We start from the raw sequence: 27,888 nt of genomic DNA, 5'->3' as shown, positions 1-27,888 counted from the left end.
GTACTGATAGGTGTTATCAAATCTGTGCCAGCAGAGCAGAGCTGGATGTCCTGTTTTACCACAAATCTGACACATTGGACGAGTTCCATCAGAGGAGGTAGCAGAAGATGAGATTTGTTGGTGAAAGCCTCTTCCTCTTGTGAAAAAAGAGCCACGACCTCTGTTACCAAACCGTCCTCTGTTGTTGTACTGACCACGTCCTCGGTTGTAAGAGCCGGTATACCTATTGGACTGTACCACGTTGAAGGCTAAGTGTGGAGAGACAGCAGTGTCCACAGAGTAAGCCTGCAAACGTTCATCATAACTAACCAGCTTCGGTATGACAGATTCCAAGGTGAGGGCTGTATTAGTCTCGATAGAGCTCTCGATGCTGGTCTTGATGGGTTCATATTCACGCCCTAGACCGTGAATAGCAGCGTAGATCTTCATATTTTTGTTAACAGGGCTCTCAATAGAGTCTAGCTGATCACAACGAAACTTGACTTCTTTGAGATACTCGGCCATCGGCTTGTCACCCTTGAGGGAAGTTTGCAACTTTCGTTGTAGCTCAAAGAGACGTAAAGAGGAAACACTGTTGAAGTGATTTACCAACGCAACCCAAACATCACAGGAGGTTGTGCAGCCAACAACAGCGTTTAAGATGTCATCTGACAACGACCCGATGAGAAGAGACTTGACAACGTGATCTGTTTTGGTCCATTTCTGAAGAGCTTGATTCGGGCGAGAGACTTTTGTGCCATCTGTGCCTAGACTGCAAATGACTAGATCTGGAGCAGAGATTTGTCCATTGACAAAACCGAGAAGACCTTGTCCGATGAGGAAGGATTCGAACTGATACTTCCAAATGGCATAGTTTCTTTCGGTCAAGGTAACAATAACACAGTTTGCAATAGTATGAGATGGGAGTGAGTAAGAATTGAGTTCGGTGTTTTCTGCCACCACGGCTTCGATACCATGTTGGAACGAAGAAGGAGAAGGAAAATATTGTTTCTATTCTCAATTAACTTGGTTTCATTTTATTACATTAGCTTTTATACTAGAAAGACATAAACCCTAGATGGGATGAGACCTCTACGTGTCACAATCTTGAAGCACATCAAACTTGTTCGAGATCTTAATGGCAGTCGTCATCTTCTCTGTACTCTTGCTGCACTAGGACTCTGCTTTTGTTTTGTCTTCTTGCACCGCTGGTTGTTGTGACCGTTGTTGTGTTTGAACTTGATTTTGACTGGGCCTCGTAGTGTCTCGCCCCAATGTCGATGATTGTTGAGTGTTGGGCTTCAACTGTTTTCCTGAATTTGCTGATTTGGCTAAGTATGAAGCATCAGCTTCAATATATAAGTTAAGAAAAAAATATTTTTTTAAGAAAATATTGCCATTTGGCTAAATTTTGAAAATTTTGTATTTTTATTTTAAATATATTATTATTTAAATATTTTTATAGAGTGGATTGGATATCTAGCAAATATTTGAATTTTGGCGGGTATCCAAAAAGCGGATATTCAGATAATTACGAAGCAGATACGGATAGGAAAAATGATGATCTGGACGGAGCGGAGTAGATCACAGATGCAGATACAGATCGGAAAAATGATGATCTGGGCAAAGCGTAGCAGATCACGAATATCTCCAAAATCCAAGATATCCGCTCCACATTCATCCCTATTAAGAGATATGAGCCTAAAACACATCTAAAAGCTAGTTTGATAATGGAAAATTGCCATACATTTATATATTTATATAGTATGGGATAAGTTTAATACATCCTCTCACGCTCCGTTGTAAACATATAAAGTATAAATCTGTGAAACTGAACATCTGCAAATGTGGCCTACAATCAAGAAATGGGATGCTCTCATATTAATATAGATCTAAGTCACACTCAAAAACTAGCTCAAAAATGAAGAATTGTCACACATTTACTTATTATCCACAAATATCTCAAAAGTCTCCATGTAGAACAATTATAACGTCGATTAACCTTAAAATATTTGCAGATCCAACCCAAAATTTGATCTATAAGACATAAACCATTCAATATCTTTTTCTTTTTACCGCTCGATATTTTTTTTAACCGTTTAATATCTTGCGTCGACTTAATAGGTTGATTTATGGAATATGGATGCTGATTTATGGAATAATTTATACTCAATTTTTTTAAGAATTGGAAATGTTGAGCGATCCAACGATCATTTTTTAGGCTTATCTTATGTAATTGAAAATTCCTTCAATGTTTTTTTTATCTAATTAATTAGTATATTGTGAATGGTTTTTCTTCATTTTTCGTTCCTTTTTAAGGCTTACTTTAAGATATTTATCATACATGTTTAGGTATTGATTGGTTTACCCGTTATCACCCGTAAACGCTGCGTTTACGGTTGATAGCGGTTAGTGGCATTTTATAACAATCATAGAAATCGCTGCAAACTGTTTCGTATCGTTTTATACCGCTGAAATCCAAAAGCTGTTTCCCGCCAACATTTGCGGTTGCAGATGGTAGCGCTTGAGAAAAAAAATAAATAAAAAGTCACGCTAGAAAAAAAAATGGAAAATCACGTTAAAAATAATTATAAAACTCTAACCCTACTAATCTTCTCCTATATATATAAACCCTAACCTATCACTTTTTCTATCAAGTTCTAGTCCCTAATCATGGCTTTCATATCAGTTGAAAAAAATCAAGACACAAGCGTAAGTGCCATAATAGTTTGGTTTAATTCATTCATATTGATTGTTTTTTTTGTGTGTTGATTTCCAATATGCTTTCTCTTTGTTTAAGAGTTTTCAAATCTATAGTTTATGATTCACATGTATATGTTTTTGAAATTGGATATATGTTTCAATTGATTTTCAAATAAAAACTTCAACGGTCCGACATCCACTAATTATTTTGAACCAATGATTTTGATATTAAGCATAACAATATAGTTTTTATGTTTTTTTATAATTATTTTTTAATGTTTATTTTGGTAATTTTATGTTTAACCGCTAAAACATCCGTTGGTTTGCCAGTCAAAAATATCCCGAAACGGATCCGCCTTAAAAAGTTTAACCATTCGTGCAAACCGCTTAATAACGCTAAAAACCACAATCGTCCGCTTCTGCAAACTCTCGCAATGCAACCGCAACCGCTGCCTTTAAACCAGTCAGACCCTTAGTTGAAATTTAAGCATCACATTGCTTATGAAAAAGTGTATAACTTATCAATTAAATTATACCGATCAAAGTTATCGTCTCAAAAAGTCGCTCTTTTAGCTTTCTATCTTAACTCTTGTTTTAGATGACTTGATATATGTCAAAATACATTAAATAGCATGTTATATGTTCACATCAAGAACATATTGATCATTTGAACTAAGAGTGTTAGCACAAACTGATGATCATATAGTGTTTCATTTATTTGCCAAATTCAAGAAATCAAGATCCTTTGTAGCTTTCCGCGCATAGGTATGGTAAAAATGTGGTTACATTTCGGCGCATAGGTATGTGTTTTTAGATAGCACATATTTCAAAAACTTTTGTTGTATATAATACTAAGAGATAACCCACCTTCAATCTTGTTTGATTTTGTGTTATCATAATATTAGATAAGTACTTACATATATGTGGGTTTGTATTTAAATATTTTATAGATCATAAAAAAATTAAAAAGGAAAAACAAAATTAAATCACACGTTAAAATATATAATACAGAAATTTTTATAAAATGAAAAATAAATCACCTGTAATTTTTTATTAATCAATTTAATTTCTTTTAACTTTGACGTGACACATGTTGTGATCACATGAATTAACAATTTTGAAACATTCAACTTTATTTTTTTTTTATTTTTTTTGTTTTTATTATTTAATACTTTATTCTCACATACAATATACCTTTCCTTTTTTCAAAAAAAAAATTATTTATAATTTTTTCTAATTTCTTTAATTTAAAAAGTAAAACACCTAAAAAATACACAAGTTTGAAACATTCAGCTTTATATAGTTTTTCATTTTTTTGTTTTCTTTTTTATTTTTATTGTTATCAATTGATCAATTTCCTTCTTCTAATCTACAATATACTTTTTTTTGAAAAAACTTATTTTTATTTAGTCAAAAGTATATAAAACAAATATATAAAATACGTGTCAAAATCTTATCGATTCACTTTATATGTGTTACGATCTGGCAAGTTACTAATTTTGAATTATTCTTCTTTATAAAATAAATTGTTTTTAGACTTTTAGTTTGCGTTTTCTTTTATAAATTTCTATTATTTTTTTTGTTGATGACCATGATAATCTAATCTCTTCATTATTTTTTGAATATTTATTGGTTATGCATATTCTTTTATAGTATTCATCAAAACTTCAATCTTTTAATAATTTTTAAATATTTTTATATATTATATGATATGATATAGGTGAGTATTTATGTGTTTATATATGTATTATATATATTATATTATATTGTTTTCTTTAAGTGGAGAAGGGAGAGAGATGAGAGGGAGAGAAGACGTAAGAGAGAAGAGAGATTTCTTTCAATTATGTAACTTATGTTATTACACAAGCAGAGGTGTCTATTTATAGACAGAAAAAGTATAAAATATTACCTCAAGTCGGTAAAAACAAAGGCGGTGAAACTTGGGATAATTATCTTTCCTTTAATTATTATCACTCTCATTTAATTATTCATCAATTATCAATGTTTATAATTATGTACTATCACATTAAAAACTTTATCATAAAAAAATTTAATAGGATAAAAACCATGACAAGAAAAAAGAGTATAGTAATGTAATCTTCCATTGGAATAATGGATATAACGTTCTCTTCATAAATTCCATAAATGACGCATTCCGATAATTTGGATATGCTTTCTAAATATTATAGTAGGAAGCGCTTTTGTAAAGAGGTCCGCCGCATTATCACATGAACGAATATATTGCATATCGACTTCTTGATTTTTCTCGAGCTCTTGGGTATAAAAAAAAAATCTTGGAGGAATATGTTTCGTTCTGTCACTCTTGATATAGTCTTCTTTTAGTTGAGTGACACATGCAGCATTATCTTCGAATAACTTTGTCGGCTCTTAATTGATAACTATTCCGATTACTTCTTGTATATGATGAATCATAGGTCTGAGCCAAACACATTCTCTATATGCCTCATGAAGCGCAATAGTTTCTGCATAATTTGAAGAAGTGGCGACTAATGTCTGTTTTTGAGAACGCTAAGAGATTGCGGTTCCTCCAAACGTGAAAACATATCCGGTTTGCGATCGAGCTTTATGAGGATCTGATAAATAGTCTGCATCTGCAAAACCGACTAAACCAAGTTTGGAGTTTCTAGGATAAAATAATCCCAAGTCAATTGTTCCTTGAAGATAACGGAATATATGTTTTATTCTATTCCAATGTCTGCGCTAGGAGATGAACTATATCTTGCTAGTAAATTTGTAACAAATGCTATATCTGGTCGGGTATAATTCGCAAGATACATAAGTCCACCAATACTGCTCATATAAGGTACTTCAGGACCTAAACTTCTTCGTTATCTTCACAAGGACGAAATGGATCTTTTTCCGTATCGAGAGATCGATTAACCATTGGAGTACTCAAATGAGTCGTTTTATCCATACAAAAGCGTTTTAATATCCTTTTAGTATATTTTGATTGATGTACGAATACTCCATCTCGGAGATGCTCTATTTGTAATCCAAGACAAAACTTTGTCTTTCCGAGATCTTTCATTTCGAACTCTTCTTTCATATGATTTCTTGCATCATCAATCTCTTTTTGCGTTCCAATAATGTTCAGGTCATCCACATAAACAGCAATGATCATGAATCTTGACGAAGATTTCTTAATAAAGACGCAAGGGCAAATTGCATTATTCACATATCCTTTCTTTAGTAAATATTCGCTTAAGCGATTATACCACATGTGTCCGGATTGTTTTAATCCGTAAAGTGATCGCGGTAATTTGACTGAACAGATTTCTTTCGATTTAGAACTTAATGCTTCAGGCATTTTCATTCCTTCTAGAATTTTCATATAGATATCATTATCAAGTAATCCATATAAATATGCTGTCACAACATCCATAAGATACATTTCAAGATTTTTAGATACCGCAAGACTCATTAAGAATTTAAATGTAGTTGCATCCATAACCGGAGAATAAGTTTCTTCATAATCAATTCCCAGTCTTTGAGAAAATCCTTGGGCAACAAGTCGGGCTTTATATCTTGTTACCTCATTTTTCTTATTTCTTTTTCTCACAAAAACCCATTTGTACCCAACCGGTTGTACCTTTTAGGTGTTGTGACAATATGTCCAAAAACTTTTTTTTTATTGAGGGAGATCAATTTCGTTTCTATGGCCATTTTCCACTTCTCCCAATCAGATCTTTTCTGTCATTCTAATATGGACGTTGGATCTGGATCATCACTTTCATATTCAATTTCTTTGCATACAGAGAATGAGAATATTCCATCATTATCTTCTATTTGATCTATAGCCCATAATATCTCATTTTGGACGTAATTAATGGAAATCTTGTGATTTTTTTCGTCATTTTCATCTTCAGCACCGTTCTCTGTATGTGGTTCTTCTGGACCATTTTTATTTTGTTTTCCCAATTTCTTTTTCTTTCGGGGATTTTTATCCTTTGAGCCAATCGGTCTCCCCCTCTTCAACTGAGCTTTGGGTTCATTTGATATTTTTCCATCATTTTGTTCTTCCGGAACATTAATTTTTGATGGAACATTTGCAGCGGGTATATATGACTTTGTCACCCTTTTCGTATCTGTGAACGCATCTGGTAATTCATTTGCCATATTTTGTAAATGGACTATTTTCTGAACTTCTAGTTCACATTTTTTGTAGGGGATCAAGGTGCAACAAGTATGGTGTGCACCATGTAACATCTTTTGGAAATTCTTTAATTCCTCCCCCTAACGCTGGAAATTCATCTTCATTAAAATGGCAATCGGCAAAACGTGTCGTAAACATATCACCAGTTTGTGGTTCAAGATACCTAATTATACTTGGTGATGTATAACCGATATATATTCCCAATCTTCTTTGCGGTCTCATTTTAGATCTTTGTGGTGGAGCTATAGAAACATAAACCGCACACCCGAACATACGCAGGTGGGATACATTTGGCTCATGGCCAGATGCTAATTGTATTGGGGAATATTTATTATACGAACTCGGTCTTATCTGAAGCAATACCGCTGCATGCAAGATAGCATGACCCCATACTGAAATTGGGAGCTTTGTTCTCAATATTAACGGTCTAGCAATTAGTTGTAACTGTTTAATCAATGACTCAGCCATGCCATTTTGTGTGTGAACATGTGCAACAGGATGTTCAACATCAATTCCCAATGACATACAATAATAATTAAAAGCTTGGGAAATGAATTCACCAGCGTTATCAAGTCTTACTTTCTTTATCATATAATCAGGGAACTGTGCTCTCAACCTGATTATTTGGGCAATGAATCTTGCGAAAGTCGTATTTCGTGTTGTCAATAAACACACATGTGACCATCTATTGGATGCGTCAATTAATACCATAAAATATAGAAATGGCCCGCATGGTGGATGAATAGGCCCACATATATCACCATGTATTCTCTCTAGGAATACTGGAGATTCATTCCCGATTTTAGCTGGTGATGGCCGAGTTATGAGTTTTCCTTGAGAACAAGCATTACATATAAATTCTCTCGATTGAAAAATCTTCTGGTTTTTCAACGGATGGCCATTAGAATTTTCCACAATTTTCTGCATCATGACTGAACCAGGGTGTCCTGATCGTTCATGCCAGATTTTGAATGTACTTGTAAACTTCGGGTTTACCGTAACATATGATTCAGTCATATTTATCTTTGTGGAATATATTTCGGAGAATAATGCTGGTAATACTTCTAGTATAACTATTCTCTGCGAAATAACTGATGTAATGCAAAGATATTCAATGCCATTCTTATTCATAGTTTCTATGTGATATCCATTTCTGCGGATATCTTTAAAACTTAACAAATTTCTGTAAGATCCGGGGGAATATAACGCATCATTTACTTCAAATATTGTTCCTTTTGGCATTGAAAAACTGATTCTTCTGGAGCCCATAATAATTTTTGCATTACCAGATATTGTATTCATGCTTCCGGCGGAATCTTTCATTTTAAGAGAGGAAAATTATTTTTTATCTTATAATATTGTGTGCGTTGTAGCACTGTCTGCCAGAAATATTCTCCATCCTGGATCTTAATCTTTGATATTTTCTGAATTCAAGATATTCATAAAAGATAAATTAATATAGCAAAAAAAAATAGTTTATATTACAATAAAAACCTTTTTTACAACAAAAAATACATTTTTAAACACTAGATTTTACATTTTTATTTTTCTCACTATATATACATCATGTCACATCTTCTTCTTCGGGAAGATTTTACTCGTTTTGTTTTTCGTTGATATCTTCGGGATCAACCATGAAATCAGATATATCGAGATTTGTGTCATCGTTTATACCATCAAAAGAAAGACTGGATTCACCATGGATGAAGTTGGTTTCACCTTCTTTTCCTTTCGCCTTTTGCGATTCTTGGTACAGATCGCCTAAATGTTTCGGCGTACGATAGGTACGGAACCAATGTCCTTCATGCCACATCTGTAGCAAGCATTCTCATGTTGCTTGCGACCAACTTCATTACCTTTAAACTTTTTGTTATTTCTTCCATCGTTGAAATTAGCAAGACGGAATTTTCTTCCTCGTCCATGTCTTCGGCCACATCCAAAACCTTGCCCACGACCACGATCATTTCCGCGACCGCGTCCACGCCCACTTTGCCAATTCTCATGGCTTGATGTTGCAACATTCACTTCTAGGAATGGAGCTGATCCACTTGGACGAGTTTGATGGTTTAAAATCACGAGTTCATTATTTTGTTCTGCCACCAAGAGAACTTGCATTAACTCTGAATATTTCTTGTATCCGTTTTCCCGGTATTGCTGCTGCAGGACTACTTTTCCAGGATGAAATGTTGAGAGAGTTTTCTCAATCATATCATGATCACTTATATTTTCACCACATAACATTATCCCGGAAGTGATTCCAAATAGAGCGGATTTATACTCACTAACGCTCTTATAGTCCTGAAACCGGAGGTTCAACCACTCATGTTTAGCAGTTGGTAAGATCACATATTTCTGGTGATCAAACCTATCTTGGAGTGATTGCCAAAGATCTGCAGGATCTTCTTTCGTGATATATTCATCCTTTAAACCATCGTGGATATGGTGGAATAAAAAAGATCATGGAGTTGTTTTTGTTTTATCGATGGTATCAAGGAGCTGATTTCCTTTTAGATGCATCCTTGCAGCTACTGCCCATCTCATATAATTATTTCCAGAAATATCAAGGGCAGTAATCTCGAGTTTTCTCAAATTCGACATAATAACTGTAATCAATATAATAATTTATAAATTTGGTCATAATCTAGTTTTAAAAATTCTGATTTTAATAAAATTTGATAAAATTTTAGAATTCATAAACATAATAAAAACTGAATTTAAAAGATTGAATTTAAAGCAATAATAAACAGAAATTAAATAACAATAATTAAAATAAATATTCGTCTTCTGGACGAGATTTATTATGCAATTCTTCAAGAACGCTTTTATATATTTTCTGGATATATATTTTTTATATAGTTATTCTGGAACTTTTTTTTATAAGTCTTCGGGACATTTTTTTAAAAAATATGTTTTTTGGACATAATATTTTTTTAGTTCTTCAGGAATTTTTCTTAAATATCTTCGGGACATTTATTATATGGAGGTAATGATCTGATGAGACAACTACCATATGATCATAAACCAACCATATATTTGATTTAAAGAGACATAGTCTACCATATGGTAATGATCGTAAATACATAGCCTCCATAATGATCGGTTTGAATTAAACATAAAAGTAGACAGATTGAACATAAAGTAAATCTCACTTTTTTGGTATATAAACGGTATAGGAACGGTTTGTGCTGATAACGTTTTATATATTATATGATATAATATAGGTGAGTGTTTATGTGTTTGTATATAATATAATATATATGTATATTATATTGTTTTGTTTAAGTGGAGAAGGGAGAGAGATGAGAGGGAGAGAAGACGTAAGAGAGAAAAGAGATTTCTTTCAATTATGTAACTTATGTTATTACACAGCAGAGGTGTCTATTTATAAACATAGAAAAAGTATACAATATTGTTCCTTTAATTATCCTTCCTTTAATTATTATAACAATACTCAATTTCTTTTTTGAGTTCTTTTTCATATCTATTCATCTCAATCTTCAATCCTTGTATATCTTCCTAATTTCGCCTTCTTTTTCTCTATTTTTTTTGTTATATTGTACTCTCTATTCTTGACAACTTGCAATCTATTTCCAATTGTTTGTTAATTGATATTTATTTTTATGTCTTATGGTTTTCTAGTTGTATTTGTTGATCCTTGACAAAGTTGTTGAGCTCGTTCAGGCTCATATCGCCCCAAAAGTTCTGCCCAGTTCACAAACGCGCAAAGGCAAAACTTAAGAGTACATATTAGCACATACTACTGAAGTCAAAATATATATATATATATATATATATATATATATTAGCACATACTACTAACTTTGTCAAATCCAGTCGTCTTCTTATTTATTTCATCCGTTTGTATTCTTCAATATTAACTAAGTTAAATCCCATATTTATTCTCGCTTCTTCATTCCAATCATTGTTCATTTGAACGGAAATCTAAGTTCTCTAATTTAATCTTCAATCCTTTGACGTTTCATAAAATCCTAGTATAAAACTCAACAAGCACATCATTAAATTTAAGTACAAATTCATCAAAATAGAGTTTCGTTTACAGAGCAAGTTACATGAACAATATATAAAAGGTTACATTACAAACCTCATTACTCATACGGAGAAATAAAATAACATTTGGTAGAAAGATATCTCCTGCAATAAGCAACGTAATTAGCCTCTAAACAAAAAACGTTAGAAGCTAATCTTTCACACCATTTCTTCCATTAGAATCCAAAAAGACAACATGTTACAAATTATTTATCACATGGAGGACGTTGCTTTAATCTCACTGTACACTTAAAAAGCCCTCCAAGAGAGAAAAAGAGAGATAGTTGGCATCTAAGGACTGTGTAAGTTCCTTAGCTGCTCAACAACATCAAGAGTGTTACTTAGCTGTTGATAATCCGACCGATGAAGAGCGTTTATTTCTCCCGAGTTTTTGGGTTTATCATGGTAATGTTTCTTTGCGGATCTACCACGAGGGCAATGACGGACACGGATTCTATGGTTTCTTGTTTCGGTAGAGAATCTTCCGTGTACCACGAGGACTAATATGGCTTCCTCGTCTCTTGTGTCTTCGCACCAAGAGTTGTGAGCGACACCGTCCACGAACTCTTCTACTGTTGGGAAGTCTTCGAGATGGACTGAGATCTCGGCTATTTGGTTTGGTTTGATTATTCCGGTTCCGGGAGACACCTGTGTAAAGAAAAAACAAGCATTTAGTCAAAATCGATACCGAGGATATTCTGAATTACACACGACATGATATACACAAAGGCAGCCAAAAGATTTAAGATTTCATTCTGGAAAAAAAAAAACAGAACCGATTCGAACCAAAATCTGATCTGAAAAACCAAAGAGCCGTAATAGGGTCAGAAACCGAGATACCGAAATCGAATCCCAAATGGAAATGAACCGAACCAAAACTTAAATTCATTTGGAAAAGTAAGTAACATTTTAATCAAAATCCGAAACCATACAAAACTTATCCTGTGATAGATTAGATTCTGCACTTGCGCAACTATTTTTCTATAACCAAAAACCCAAAAAACCAATCAAAAACTGGACTGAACACACATCCTCTAACCTCTATGGCTGATCTGATTAAATTCACAGCTATGGTGTCTATCCTAAGCTTTAGTGTACATCATTATAACTACTTGCGAATTGAACTCTTTAAGCTCCTATAAATCAAATAACAAACTAACTTTTCTAATTAAAGAATAAATGCGATATAATCGTTTAGGAAATAGAGAACAGTCAGACAAAACAATGAAAAGCCAGGCTGCAAGCATAAAAGAACAACTAACCTCTAGCCACTGGGGAAACCCGAAAGCGCTTCTCGCTCGATGGTCGTATGCCTGACCATCCTCCTCAATGTTAGACTGACCTTCACAAATGATTTTGAAGAAAGCAATGTTCTTCTCGCTCTTATTCGTAATACGCAGAATTGTTGAATCGTGATTTTGAAGTATTATGTTATTAGTGCTGACAATTGTTTCTGGAACCTTGCTTAACTCTCCAAGCATGACCTTGATTTTCTTATTCGTATTTATGATGTTCCCAAGTTCTTGTCTCCTGACTGATTCATCGACCCGGGCAATCTTAACGCTAAACACACAGCGGACGGGCTTGTGGTCACTGTCTGTTACATCCATGCAGGCATCATACCTTATAGAGAAAAAACAATTGTAAGCCTTAATACTTACTCAATTCGGATGTTTATGATCGTAAACATTATAAAAGGGTCACAGAAACGCATTATATATTCAAATCTGTATCTCGTGGACTCTACACCCAACTTTCTGATATTATAAAGTAACCTTAATATTTGAGAAATGCCATGTTTCTTGGCCCTAGAGACTCATGTATTTTAAAATCATACAAAGCCTGTTAAAGACTTTTGAAAACCAGAAACACAGATACAAATTCCTTTTCTCTAAAAAAACAAGTTCCTTTCACAAAGAAAAGTGCAAGTTACAAAATGTTTCTTTTCTGAATAATCATAGGCAGATTAGGCCAGAGAACATGAGAACTTAAGGAATTGAAAAGAAAAAAAGGAAGCGGATAATTTGTTATAGCCAATGATCTTAAGAAGCTACAAGCAATGCATAAGCTGAGGAATGACACTCTTCTAAATCTAATACTGATACATTTGGAAAAGTGAAATGAGCCAACCCCAAGTATGCTTTCTACTGTTAACTGCATGAAAACTACTGAATGAATCCAGGAAATAACAAGAAGCTTACTGTGATACAGAAGAAACCACTGGACAATCCAAACCGCAGTCAGCTCCCAAATGTTTCTTGCTATCGCGATATAGAATCCTATCACACCAGGCAGGAATCCGTCTCTTCTCCCCGGAATCATATCCTGCAGAAACACAGCTTCAATTGTCAAATATGGTTTTGGCAGCTCAATGCCTTAAAATCCGAAAAGCCCGGAAATAGTAATATTATCACAGATCTAGCTTCTCCCATTGCCAGAAACTGATGACCATATCATAGAAGCCAGCAGAAATTTTGTCGTTAGAGAAATAGTGTAAGCAACTCTGTAAAGTAGATGCAAGGCTAACTTCACATTCTCAACTTTTCAACTGATATGACATTTGAGAGAAAACTAAGACGTTTGCAATTTATCATGCTGTCAATTTTACTCTCTATTTTTCGGAAAGATTTGAAACAGCATCTTAAACTATGATTCTCCAGGAAAAATGGTATCAATTGGGAAACTAACGGAAGCGACAAAGAGGAAGGAAGTCACTGACCTGCTAGACCAGCTTGGTGCCTTTCAAACTTGTATGTTGGAGGGAACCTGATAACTGCTTCACGCATCCCTTGAAAAACATTCCCAGCTTCCATTTCAGCATGTAGCTGATCTTTTTCTCTTAGCCAATCAAAGCATCTTTGAGAAATGAAATCCCTTGTTTCATCATAAGTTATATCATCCAAGCGATAATTAAAATCTCCAAGAAATACGATCATGTCTGCCTCGGATAATTCAGGCCTTGCTTCAACTGTGTTGACACCCACAGCCTGTGAAAGTACGGCTCTTAGACTTTTTGAACGAGAATACACACTACAGTTTACAACAACTATAATAATCAAAGAAAATACGTACATTGCCACCACGAGGCACTGACACGCCAAATGAAGCACCAGCTGCAATTGAGGAGACCAATAACAAGAGAGACCAATGAATAGGCCAAAATTGATAAGCCAAGCAGGCAACAGAGCATGATAGAAATATATTTCGCAGCATACCAGCTCCTGGATTGAGTGAACTAGACCGTGAGAAAGCCATTGTTCGATAAACATGGTCAAAGTCGGCATTTCGCCGATTAACAGCTTCTAAGTGTGCAGCAAAATGACAATTAACAAAGCACAATACTCGATCATACATTCTGAGCCGCACACCGACAGCTCCCTATAAAGAAGAAAATTGTTGTGTCATAACAGAGATAGCATCAAGCGAAATAGAAAGGGGACAAGAACCACAAAAGTTACATCAGATAATGTTTGAGATAATCCTTTATTTTTACTGTTGATGATATTAGTGAGCCATACCTTATTACCAATCGCTCGTCCAAAACCACAAGGAACCGCAGCAGCGTCAATATCTCCCACGTGAGGCTTAAGGTCATATCTAACCCTGAAAAAAATGTTTTTTCTCTATAAGACTATAAATTATCAAGTTCACCCAATACTAAGACGAGAACTGGGAAAACAAAAGCCGCAGAGAGAAAGCATGCAGGATAAAAAACACCAGTATCTTTTTATTTCTCCTAAGCTTTAAGACCAATCGTTTTAAGAAATTATATAATAATCAAGAAATCTGAAATAAAATAATTCATACTAACAAGTTGTTCCTATGCTGTTATGTAAGAATCTATGTGGATATTAGTTAAATCGAGATTGAAAGGGAACATTTAGCATCTGAGCATCAAACGATCCAAATGAGCATAAATAACATGGAGTACTTCAACAATAAGAAATACATATTGTCTCAAAAAAAATGAACAGATATTAGTTATACGTACATAAAAAAAAATTACTAACCATACACATATGAGCAACCCTGCCAGCTGTCTAGAGCCAACACGAACAAACGATGAACCCTCATCCAAAGTTTTCCCAATCATATCCATCCACCACTGACCAAGTGGACTACCCTCAAGTCCCACCTGCATTTTCGAGGAAACAGAGTTAAGACATTCAGAAAACTAAAAAGCGCAATTTAAAAGGTTTTAAATTATAAAACGTAGCCCGCCTATGAAAAAGTTCATAACCAGATAGAGCATGAAAACAGAACGTGTGTGCGTCTGCATGTTTGAGAGAGTGGAGGGGCAGAAAAATTCTTTAGTTGAAATAGCATAAAAGTAAAACAGTTGCCACGAGGATTGTGCAAAATGAAGACCGATCAATTGAGGAAGTTGAGCAGATTCAGTTCATGATGTATACTATTCTCTGAAAGAGAGTAATCAGAGAGCTTAAATAGCATTGCTAGTGCAATCAGCCAGAACAGTGGCATACACCTTAAGGAATACATCTTTCCCGCCTAATAGTAGGTACACGACAACTTACTGTTTCTTTTGCTGCGGACATTGCAAGAACTCCTGCTCCCATTTCGACTTCTTGCAGTCCAACAACAACGATCTCAACTCCAGTTGCAGCAGAGCCTAACCAAGATACAAGTGAGTCGGTTGATGCCCTACCCTCCCCAACATTCCATGTACTCGCTAATATTTTCAGATTCTCAATCCTTGAATATAAAAATTCTTTCCCAGCCAACTCAGCCCGCAATACATTGTCAAGGGGCCCTGGAGAAGTAACATTCCATCCTCGGATACCTCCATGATTCGCAAGGGTAAATAAATAACCACCACCAATAGCCATTTTTATTACAGGACCACTATGAGCCACCCATCCTCCAAGCAGCTTTCCCTCAAGGTCTAATACCTGAACAATGCCGCTGGAATAACCAACCCACAGCCGAGAACAAAAAGTAAACATGCAGAGAATACCAGAAGACTGGTATGAGAACTCTTGCAAGCAATTACCATTTCCGTCCCATCGCATAAGGATGCCGTTTGCACTTCCAGTCCAAATCTGTCCATCCACTGATATAACGACAGCTTCAGTTCTCCTACTATCATCACAAAAACCCCCTTTTGTTGCAGCACGACGAACAGCATCAGCTGCTCCCATAAGGGCATTACGTGACCGCTGAAAGAAACCAAGAGAAGATTGAGCTTTCTCTTTCTTTGAAGCAGTTATCTTCATCTTCCCCTCTTCCTCAGTCCCAAAATCAGGAAATACAGAACTGTCAGTTCGGTTCTCGAGCTGCCCATCAATATTAAATACTTTGATCAATTCCCTTGTGCGAGCATCCCTGCCATGAAATGAACAAACAGAAAATAAGAAAAGACTAAGATATACAGGTAACTTAATGGGCGTGCCTGCTAGCAGTTGAAGAACTACAGAGCCCAATTGGAAAGAGTTAATGTAGAGAAAATTTTATTGTGGTAATGCTGATAGATTCGATGATCAATCTGAATCAGAAAGGCTGATGTATATGAAAGAAAACAAAACGAGTCTCCATTTTACCACAAAGCAAATGTCAGGGGACTAGCACTCCAAATTTTTGCCCTCGTATGATCAGATAGGAGGAACGTCACATCTGACGTTAATGTATTAGCAAATCCATTGACAGAAACCTGGTTCCTAGCGTCAATATACGATCTCTCTACTGATAACACAGCCATGTGCCTTTCTTCCATCGTCGAAGAAAGAGACTTCTCAAGAGCGTCCCATGGCCAAACTTTAAGAGCGCCTCCCTCAGACCCTGACCATATATCTCCTAGATAATTGATACCAAAAATGTGTCATGAGAGAAGGTTAAACACAATTAAATCATCCGCAAGGGTACCAAAGTTTATTTATATTTGAAATCGCTCCAACTTTGACCAAAGAGGATGAAACAGAGATGCCAATAGGCAGTTAAATGCTAAGTCAACCAAATCCTTCACCAAGGGAGATCAAGTACAGGAAGTTTCCCCGAGATAGTAAGTAACATTTCAAAATGAACTAAAAGAACCGTTCTCTATTTTAATTTCTCATTACATATCTACCAATTAAAAGAATCCAAAGTTTTTACTCGACAGGAGGGTAGGCATTGGACGCTGGAATGAGGAAAAATAATGACCAGAGGCATACAAGGCAATTACAAAAAGGAAAGTCTTGTAGACTCAATAAGCTATTCAATAAACACTCTACCCAGCTTGTCTAATGGAGCTAGAGGAGCCAAACATGCGTATTAGTCAGCAAAACAATCAGAATAGAGACTACCACAATAAGAAACTCGATGTTGACATTTAAAATCAATCTTCTTTCATCTTAAACGGCTATGTCTGATGTTTCTACTTCCCTTTCTAATCAAGTAAAATAAAAAAAACTTATACTCACCATAAGCCGAGATGACAATGGAGAGCACAGGACCACGATGAGCTTGCCACGACAAGGCTTCTTCAATGCCATGATCAGCTGTCAGTTTCCAACATCTAATCCTCCCATCTCTATGCCCACTCCAAACCACTCTACTACCTTCATCTCCGATCATACAAACAACCGAAGAACCAACCTCCATCTCCGGAGTCTCCTTATAAGGCGCCGTATCCTCCGCCTCTAAACTCCGTCCGCTTCCGTACAGTTCATCGAAGTCCCATACCTTCAACCCACCGTCTTCACCACCAACCCACAATTGTCTCTCAGTGCTAGTCATCGTCCTTAAGAACCGTCCGATTTGACTTTCCCTTAACGGATGTGGTCTAACCTCAAGACTCGGTGGTCGATTTGGATGAACTGCCGACCTAATCGGAACCTTGAAGATCCCGGTTCCTCCACACTTCCCAACGAATTCCGGCAGAGAATCGGATCCATCGCCGTCGCTCTCCGCTCCGATCCCGTCGAAATTGCCGTCTTCGCTTAGCCTCCGGTCGAGGAATTGGATCATGTAGTCGATGCGTTTGTTGCTGTCGTCGACTGAAGGACCGGAAGGGTGAGATTCATCGCCGGAGGAAGAGGAGGAGGAGTATGAACAACGGTTGAAAAGCGTGGAAGGAGTAGCCGTCGACGCAGAGAAGTCGGAATCGTTAGGAGTGGTGAAGAAGGAGAAAACGTCATCGTTTAGATCGTTCTGATGATCTCCCATGCGTATACTTCAGGAGTTGAGGTTTTACTTGAGAAGACTCAAGAGAGAGAGAGAGAGACGAAGCTGGTTGCTCGCTGGTTTCGTGTAGCCTCAGAAGATATTTTGTGAAACGAGAAATCGCAGAAAATGCTTGAAACGTGTTGCTATTTGCTAAGAACCTCTGGTTTTTTTTTAGTGGATTCAAATTTTATTATTTAGGGATAATAGTGAGATAACTAACAAGCTAATTGGCAACAAAATTGAAACTACTTGTTACTTTTCTTTTTTTTTTGGTCAATCAAACTACTTGTAGATTAACAAAACCAAATTACCAAACGATTTCGAGAAGTCACACAAATTCAGAACAAAATTATCAAGACGAATATGACTGATTTATTTAGGCTAAGGACATTTTTTTTTCCGGTTTGATCAGTCTGTTTATTCGGTTTATCATGTATTCAGTTTATCATGTATTCGGTTTTTGGTTTATTTGATTAGACAAAATAACACCAATTACCAAACGATTTGATTCGATTGAGAAGTCAATTTGATTGTGACTTTATAATAGATACCTTATTCTTTTTGTTCTTATAACATATGTTTTTCTAAGTCATTTTCATCAGTCTCCCTATATTTTTGCAGATACAGTAAGACTTCTATATATTAATATTGTTGGAACTATAATATTTTATTAATTTATCATGATATTAATTTATAGATAAAATTTGATTCCCGCATATAATTTTTAAAAAAATTCTTTAAAATAATATTATATTTTAAAATTTTAATAAATTTCATAGTATAAATTATGATTAACAATCATAACTATCACAATAAAATAGTTTTTAACACCGTATTCGATTATCTATGTAAAAATATACATCTTCATAAGTTTAAAATTTATAATAAAATCATGGCTACTATCAGTATTACAATACATTTAAAAACATTTACAAGTAAGAAAATTAATTATCACATAAAAAATCATCATAAATTTTGAATGTATATAGTAAAACAGCAATAAGAGCTACTGATAAAATAATTAGAGAGATGGAAACGAATGAAATTTCTAACTTTAAGTAAAAATAAACACATTAGTCATATTTTAAAATATTCTATTTACATATATTTACATAAATTTATATAATTATTAATTTATTTTTTTGTTGGGACCATATATTTACATAAGAATTTCAAAAAAAAAATTATTATCTTATTATCTTATCGAATTTGATGGATTATTACATTGGTCCGACTTGGGACCAGCAAAATTTATTAATTTATAGTAATTATTAATTTATCGAGTATTAATTTATAGAGGTTCTATTGTACATAAGTCAATCTCTAAATTATATACAAATAACATTCTGACCAAAAAAAATTATATAATAACATATTTCAAAAATACACAAACCTTTACAAAATTTATGGTGAAACAAATATGTTGTATGATTTCTTATATAAGTAGCAAAGGCCAAAAAAATTAAGGTAAATTTATTTTAAATAGGGTCATATGCCCTCCCTTACTATTTTATTTTTTCTCAAAAAATTTGAATTTAATGTTAAAAAATAAAAAGTGCCCCCAACTAAATTTTTTTGTTATTTATAAAACTAGGGTTGAGTCCGCGTTTTGCGCGGATTTTAGTTTTTTTTGTATTTTATATATTTTATATGCTATTTCTTAATAAATAATTTGTTTGATATTTTTTTAGTATAATAATTAATTTTTTATATTTGCCTTGTGTTAACAGTACATCTGTTATGTTCTGCTAGTTATCCTTATTAGTGTTTCTATATAACAATAAAATTTTATTAATTATATTATTAATTTTTGTTAATTTTTTATTTTGTGTATTTTTTATATTTTTTTCATTTCAATATTCATATTCTCATAGTTTGTTATCTTCATCTTTTGTTCTCATTTGTTACCATTAACGTCTTTGTCTTCATATTTTCTAAAATTTTCTTGTTCTCCTTGTTGCCTTTAATGTCTTTGTCATCATATTTTCTAAAATTTCTCTTCAAAAGCTTCATGTTCTTTTTCCTTTTTCTTTTTCAAATTCATTTTCAATTTATTCGACTTATATTTTTTTCTTTTCTTCTTCTTCTTATTTTTCTTTTGGTTTTTTTTTATCTTATTATTTTTCGTCTTCATCTTCTTTTTTTATATTTTCATTTATCTTCTTCCTTCTATTTTTTTATTTTTTTAATTATCTTTTAGCTTTTTTTTAATTATCATTTTTTCTAATTTTTTTAGTTTAATAATATATTATTTTTAATAAAATAGAAATATTTTTAATTTAGTTAGTATTACAAGTTTATTTAATTATTGATATCTAATTGTCATTTATTTCTTTTTTAACACTAAAATCCTTTTTATTATATTTAATTATACTTAATATACTAATAATAAATATAAATATATATGTATTAAATGCTTATTTATTTATGAGTTTGCTAATGTGGATACCTTAGATAGAGATAAAACTCTCCTATTATATAATAGATTATGTTCCTAATTAAATTTTTTCCTAGATTCGCCACTGTTTCGGGTCTAAAGAGATTATAGCTTTAGTCCAAATTACATAATGAATCTCCAAGATTTTAATTATCTTAAAAAGAATCCAACTGTTTGATTGCCTCAATCACTAGTACAAAGTTAAAGCTCAGAAAAAAAAAATTAGAGTAGATGATTTATCAATCAAATTAAAACATTGGGTCATATAGCATTTTGAAGGAATTCAGAAAAAAATGAAACATTTGGAACTTAGAACACAATACTAGACTTATTCTCTATGTATTAGTCTCTAAGTTCAAAATCAAGATTCAATCAAATGTATTTTGTGTTTAAGAATTCAAACAAGCTTGATTTTAAGTGCGAGAAGCTCACAAATTCATTAAATCAAATTTCATTGGATAGAAAAATACTCCCTCCATTTCTTTTTATTAGTTGTTTTGGTTAAAAAGAATGCATACTAAGATAGGTTTTGTTTTTTTTACATTTTCTATGAAAACTATTATTTATCGAGAACTTAATTAAAGAAGTGGAATAGTGCTGTACGGAGGAAAAAAATGAAAGGGAATACCAACGATCAAACGTTGAATTTTTAGACAATTTTACAAAATAATTTTGAAACCATCTTTTACATTATCAATTTAAACTAAAATTTCCAAATTTTACCATGGAGCCAAAATAAAAAACTTTGTAAATTATTACTTATTGAAGCCTCAAAATGAAAATGGTCTTTAAATCTATTTCATGGCTTTTAGTTAGTTTGGCAAAGAAATGAAAATCTGGGTTGATAAGAAAGTATAGCAACTTAGCGCTGGCTTTTATAGTGAATTAGAGAAGATTTGTTTTGTTGATTAATAAATCTTGTTGACTAAATGTTATATTTTAAATGGAGTATACTTTTTTGAAATCTTGGAAGCCAACAATAATAAATTATTGTTTAATTTTTTCTTATAACTTTTAATTAAATATTTATTTTTTATTTTGAACTTTGAAAACAACTTAGATTTATGAAACCAAAAAAGCCTTTCAAAACAACTAATAAAAAAACGGAGGAAGTATTGCTTATCTTAGGTGCACAATTAAGGTAGAGTTCTAAAACTAGATGCTCAATCTAACCTATAGTATGAAAATAAAAGTAGTTTTAGAAACTGCTTTTAAACACTTATTATTTTTAAATAACATGTTGCCAAACAGGTATTAAACATGTTGTCAAATATTTATTAAATTTATTATGAAATTCAAAATTAAAATTAAAAATATTTGAATCAATAACACCTAAATTAGCTCTTATTCTCATTTTATATTTTATGTATTAAAATATAGTATACAAAAAAAGTTTATCTCTCGTGCGAGAGCATACAAAATTTAGTTATAGCATTAAAAGCATCTCTAAGTTATAACTTTACTTTTTATTCCATTTTAAAGTAACTGAAAAATGGAGTTGGATTTTTTTTCTAATTAATTCTACTTTTTACTCAATTAGAATGATGAACAAAAAAAATAGAGTGAATCTATTTGTTATTCTACACTATTTCCAATCCGACTCCAAATACAATAATTAATAAGATTTCTCTTAACATGGAGTAAGACCATCTTCAATCCATACTCCAAATCTCACTTCAAAAATAGAGTTTAAAAAAAAAATTTCGCAAACCTCATTTTTGGGTGAGATATGAAATACTATTGGCAGATGGTTAAGATAACCAAATATAAATAATAATGCACAGTAAAAATTTATAAATTAATAATGTTGGGATTTTGATATTTTATTAATTTATAGAGTTATTAATTTATAGATTTCAAATAAAAAAATATTTCTTATTTTTCTTAATTTAAAAATATTTTTTTAAAAAGATTGTATTCTTTAAAAAAAATTTCCAAAACTAAAAGTGAATTACAAAAATTTAAAATAAATAAAAAATATCACGAAACTCATATTTAAATAGACTAACTTATTTATATATTTATATTAGATTTTTTTTATTGATAGTTATTAATTTATGATATTAGTGTGATTATATATTTACATAAGAGTTTTGTTAAAATTATTATCTTATTATTTTATCAAAATGTGTCATATTTTGAATCATTCCAACTCAGGGCTATAAAAAATTATTAATTTATAGTGTTTATTAATTTATAGAGTTTCTACTGTAGATATCTTTACTTCAACATCTTAAATCTATCTAATCCATTCCTTGAAACTCACATATGAAAGCAAAAGAGATGATTAAAGCAAATATGATTGTATTGCAACATGATTCATAAATTTTCTCAAAATTATTGACTTTAGGGAGTATAATCTTCTTAAAAGAAATCTAAACATGTCATTTAGATAATGAATCTGAATGACTGAAAATAAAAACATGGTATCTAAAACATTAAAATCGAGATGGCTTTGGAATCCTTAAAATTGGATGGGGTATTCAAAGAATCGGTCGACTAGACATGGATCATTTGATCCCTATTTTTCGGTGATTTTGTCCAAAGCAACTTTGGTGCGGTAAATCAATAGATTCAAGGGTATGATCAATTAATCGCTTTGCGGCTTTTGAAGATGAATGGTTATGCACGTCACAATAACATAATGGATAACATAATGGATCACAGCCTCGTGGTCGGATATTATCACTCTGTTACAAGACACAACCATCGACTCAACATCTCTGTTTCTTATTCAATATGCGTTTCAGGCGGCTGTCCACTGCGCATGCGTTTGGCGGGAAAGAAATAGGAGATGCCATGGTGAAGAACCCATCACAGTGCCTCTCCTCACAAGGTATCTCGACAAAAACATTTGCAACCGCATCTCTTCGATCAGAAAGTTGGGCACAAACAAGTATGAAGATGGATTACAAAGGTGGTTCTCCACCAGGTGCTGAATGATATCTATTTATTATCTATCTATCTGAGATTTAAATTGTTATATTCAGTTGTCAGATTCAAACTTCAAAAACACACTTTGTACAAACGCTTTTTTGATGAATAAATTTTACATTCTTCAAAAAAAAAACATAATGGATCAATCCAAAAATAAGATCAGTTAAAAGATCGATCTATCCAGTAGCATAATTGATCAATCCAGCTCTCAGACCCCTCTCGAACTCTAATAAACATAAAAACATATATTTTATATATTTAAAATATGAACATACCCCATCAATTACGTTAAAGATATTGGACTTATAAATATGCATGTAAGTGAGTGTTATTTTTTAATTTATTATAGTAATATAAAATAATAGCAACCAATAACTCATAATTAGGTGGTCAGAAACTCTATTGTACCAAGAGCACTGTGAAAAAAAAAGTAGACTATAATACCCCTATATTTGTGTCAGGACGTAGATACCAAAACAAAGGGCTAAACACGCTACCTGCAATATTCTATCGTGGTGGGACCTCTTTTATGTCAGAAAATATAGTTGTCGTTTAGAGTGTTTTTTTAGTAGTATTTGGGTTTATTCAGGGGTTGTGGGATAAGAAGCGACTGAGTGAAATTAAGGTTCAAAATTGCTAAAAAAGCAAGGAAAACGATTTCTCCGAAATGGACAGCACCGAGAACAGCAACGCCGACGACATGCTTTCGGATTCCATGTCAGACCAGGTAAAATTTTGACGTCCTTTGGCTTTTTATGGATCTGATATGTGATTTTTAGAGTAAAACACTTCGACATATGATAGAAGTATATAAACCCGCTAAATTTGGACAGATCCCGAATTCTGACATCCCGCAAAGGATCTTCAGCCCGGAAAATGTACCACTTGGTGATCGGGTCAACATTTACCAGAAAATGACGGTTATTTTCGATATAGATTCTGCTCTGAAGCAATCAGAAGAGATTTTTTGAGGTCTTCGCAGTTTGGGAAATTGTTTGAAATTCCCAACCAACCCGCTTGGTCTGGCGCATTTGGTCTATTTTCTCTCACTCGTTTGTTAGATGTTAAGAAAGAGAACGAGATTTGGTTGTTCTTTGCGGGGAAACCTATTAGGTTCTCAATCTGCAAGTTCAAGATAGTATCTGGGCTGAATTGCGATAAATATCTAGCGAATCAGAAGAAAAAAGGGAGGCCACATGTTGTTCCAGAATACTTCAAGACTCTGTTTGGCGACGAGAAGGAGGTCCCCGTAGAAAGGCCAATTGAGATTTTACAGAAGAAATCTCAATTACATACCCAGATGAGACTACGATACGCGTGCCTTGCCATAGTTGATGCTTTTCTTGTGCCTTCTGTCCATTTTAGTCGCTCAAAGGTTAGCATGGAGCATGATGAAATGGTCGAAGATCTCGATGCATTTCTCCAATACCCTTGGGGGAGGTTGTCGTTCGATGTGATGATAAATTCCATTAAGGGTAGAAACTTATCTCAGATTTTGACTGCCAACATCACGGTTGGGGGCCTTTTTCCAGCTTTACAAATGGTTGTTCTAGAGGCTGTTCCATCTATTCAAGCTGACGACGATTCTTCAAGTGAGGAAGACAGTAGTCCTTCATGCATTGATGCTCGGCTCCGGTCACAGAAAGTTCAGTTGCAGCTCAACAAAGCGAGAGTGCTTGATGAGAAAGAAAAGGTATGTATTCTTCTTTTTGGAGGCACTAACCCTGGTATCAGCTAAGGCTAATGTTATCGGGTAACAGCTACGACGCAACAAGAATGTTATCTTTACAACCTTATACCGTAAATATGTACTGTTAAGGATGAGTCATAAATCGATATCAACGCCGATTACTCTTTTATCGCAGGTGGACGTTCATTCAATAATTCATCCGGATTTCATACTAAGCAATGAGCTAGAGGACCTGTCATGGAGTGAAGACGAACCTGATGAGCGGGTTGATTATATGATTACGCTCATCAACCAAGGTTATGATTTCAAATATGAAATGTTTGGACCTGGTCTTGATCCCGATACATTAGATGCCCGTACAAGCTCTCGGAGGTGTGGTCAGAAGGCTAAGCTTGTTGGGACGGACAAGGGAAGAGATAAGATGAGAATGTCCAGTAAACGGCGTGCAAATGTTACTTTAGCTCCACCAAAAGAAACAGGACTTCTTCTCTCGGAGGAGAAAATAAAGAACCTGGTTTCAAAGATCATCCAGGATAACAACAAGAAAATCGAGCGATTGTTAGCAGATAACAATCGAGCAATTGTTAAGGCTGTAACGCAGTGGTTCATCGATGACGCTGATATCAATCACGAAGTCACAGGTGGTCCTTCTGAGTCGGGGTTTAGCATCGGCAGGACCAGGTCTCAGAGGCAAACTGCTGCGCCTAGTATTAATCGGTCCTCCCCACCGACAACTGTCCCTCGTCCTCGGGGAAAAGCCAAACTCCAGGCTACGGGAGCCCCTTCTGATGCAATCCCCTCTGTGCAGCCAAACAAAACCATGCCTTCGGCTGAAGAGATTGTTTCCCTCTACGTGGCAGCTACTGCTGACGACGGTAGCATAATAAGAGGCGTAGGTGTTGATGGTGTCGACTCTAGCGTCCCTGTGAATGTAGCGAACTTGATGGAGGCTGAAGATGGGCAAAGTGGAACTCACGGATTCCCAGATGATGAGCAATTTTTTGCCGATGACACAATGCAAGAGCCGCACAATGACGGCGACAACTCACCTTCTGATGTTAACTTGGAGGAAAAGGTTTGTTTTGTTTTCTAGTTCTGAAATGGGTAAATACACGTCAACACTTAGGGTTAACGGTAACTTGAACGCAAAGATATTTTAGTATATCGAAAGCTTATTGCTTTGGCCCAATTTATTTTTACTATACGATAACAAAGGTTGTTAGATGTTATCTCTGTCCTCAACGTATTTTGCCAAATGTTAGTAGAAGATGTTAGATGTAATATATGCCAGTTTAACATGTATCAAACCGAGTTAGCAATTAACATTGTGTATATGATAATGTTCACTTAGGATATTGGCCGCCGTTCACCTCTCACGCAGTATGAGGAACAAGAGCCAGGTCAAGTCTTTCAGAGGGGGCAAGGCGTTGTGGGAAAGGTACTTTCGTATACCTGTACCAATTTGACGGAGTTTTCGTAGTTGAGAGCTGTTGAACGTATATGCTAACTATCTTATATACACGCTAACAAATATGCTTATATACAACGTTATGTGTCTTATCCAATAGTACACGCTACACATCCTTTTTTGTTTTTTTAGTTCGTATTATTGTTCACGTGCTTACATTGCTTTAGGATTCCGGCCGCAGTTCTCCCTCCACCCATAACGACCAACAGGTATATTCTACTTGCCAACATCTTATCCTATATGATAACCGAGGTTATTAGAAGGTAACTTGAGAGTTATAACCGTTATCATATCAAACTAGCCACTAACATTTCGTGTTTGCTAATGTCCACTTAGGATATTGGCCGCAGTCCACCCTCCACCCCACACAGAACGATGGACAGGAGCCTGTCCAAGTCCTTCCGTCAGGGCAAGACGTGGTTGAAAAGGTACCTTTATTATATCCACTCCGACATGGTGTAGTTTCGTGGTTGAGAACCGGTGAACTTGCTTAGTTATCTGACGTGGTTGATAGATTGTAACTTTTCTATTTAGTTCGTATTATTGTTAACGTGCTTAATTTGCATTAGGATTCCAGGCGCAGTTCTCCCTCCACCTATAACTATCAACAGGTATTATACCCGCTCTCAATATGAAGTACGTTTCGCAGTTCAGAACTGGTGAACTTAAACTTGGATTTAGACGGATTATGTCTGCAGGTTGAAGTTAACGTAACTATCATAGATACACGCTAAAAAATATGTTAGTCAATATATGGCTATATACAAATATGTCAATTTTGCAGTGATAACCGTTATCTGTTCAAAGCAGCGTATAACATTTTCGAACGTGCTAACTTTGCAGGATATTTGACGCAGTCCACCGCCCATCGACGAACACGAGCCTGTTCAAGTCCCTCCGCCTGGGGAGAAGGTACCTTTTCCCCCGAAAAATTAACTTTCATAGATACATGCTAACAAGTATGTTATAGATGCTATCATAAAAGATATATCTGTTATCAGTTCAAAGTAGCGACTAACATTCTTTGCGGCTGTTTATGTTCAATTAAGATATTGGCCGCAGTCCACCTCACACACAGAACGACGAACACGAGTCTGTTCAAGTTTTTCCTCTGGTGCAAGACGTGGTTGAAAATGTACTCTACCTATACCCGCTCTCAATATGAAGTACGTTTCGCAGGTGAGAACTGGTGAACTTAAACTTAGATTTAGACGGATCATGTCTTCTGTGGAAAAGGTCTCTCATATGTCTTTATGTTGACTTTTATGATGATTTTTGTTATGATAGATGCT

The 27,888-nt window shown here is 34.3% G+C and overlaps 1 protein-coding gene across 2 annotated transcripts; it reads right to left on the bottom strand.

The window, feature by feature from the left end:
• Positions 1–11,066: 11,066 nt before the first annotated feature.
• LOC18009419 (type II inositol polyphosphate 5-phosphatase 15) lies at positions 11,067–18,204 on the bottom strand. 2 transcript variants are annotated; one of them, XM_006391480.2, is made up of 11 exons: positions 17,320–18,064; positions 16,462–16,714; positions 15,439–16,246; positions 14,914–15,038; positions 14,422–14,506; positions 14,119–14,281; positions 13,976–14,016; positions 13,623–13,890; positions 13,105–13,228; positions 12,166–12,526; positions 11,195–11,551 (listed from the first exon to the last, which is right to left on the bottom strand). In XM_006391480.2, the coding sequence occupies exons 1-11, from the start codon at positions 18,062–18,064 to the stop codon at positions 11,195–11,197; spliced, it is 3,330 nt and encodes a 1,109-aa protein (XP_006391542.1). The 2 variants fall into 2 exon arrangements, with proteins under 2 accessions (XP_006391543.1, XP_006391542.1); XM_006391481.2 differs by having other exon boundaries at positions 11,067–11,551; positions 13,976–14,281; positions 17,320–18,204.
• Between the last annotated feature and the right edge of the window lie 9,684 nt (positions 18,205–27,888).

This window comes from Eutrema salsugineum, unplaced genomic scaffold (genome assembly GCF_000478725.1).
Source record: "Eutrema salsugineum unplaced genomic scaffold, Eutsalg1_0 scaffold_9, whole genome shotgun sequence".
In the NCBI taxonomy this organism is placed as follows: Eukaryota; Viridiplantae; Streptophyta; class Magnoliopsida; order Brassicales; family Brassicaceae; genus Eutrema; species Eutrema salsugineum.
The sequence above is the reverse complement of the archived record's forward strand: the minus strand, read 5'-3'. Positions and strand labels throughout refer to the sequence as shown.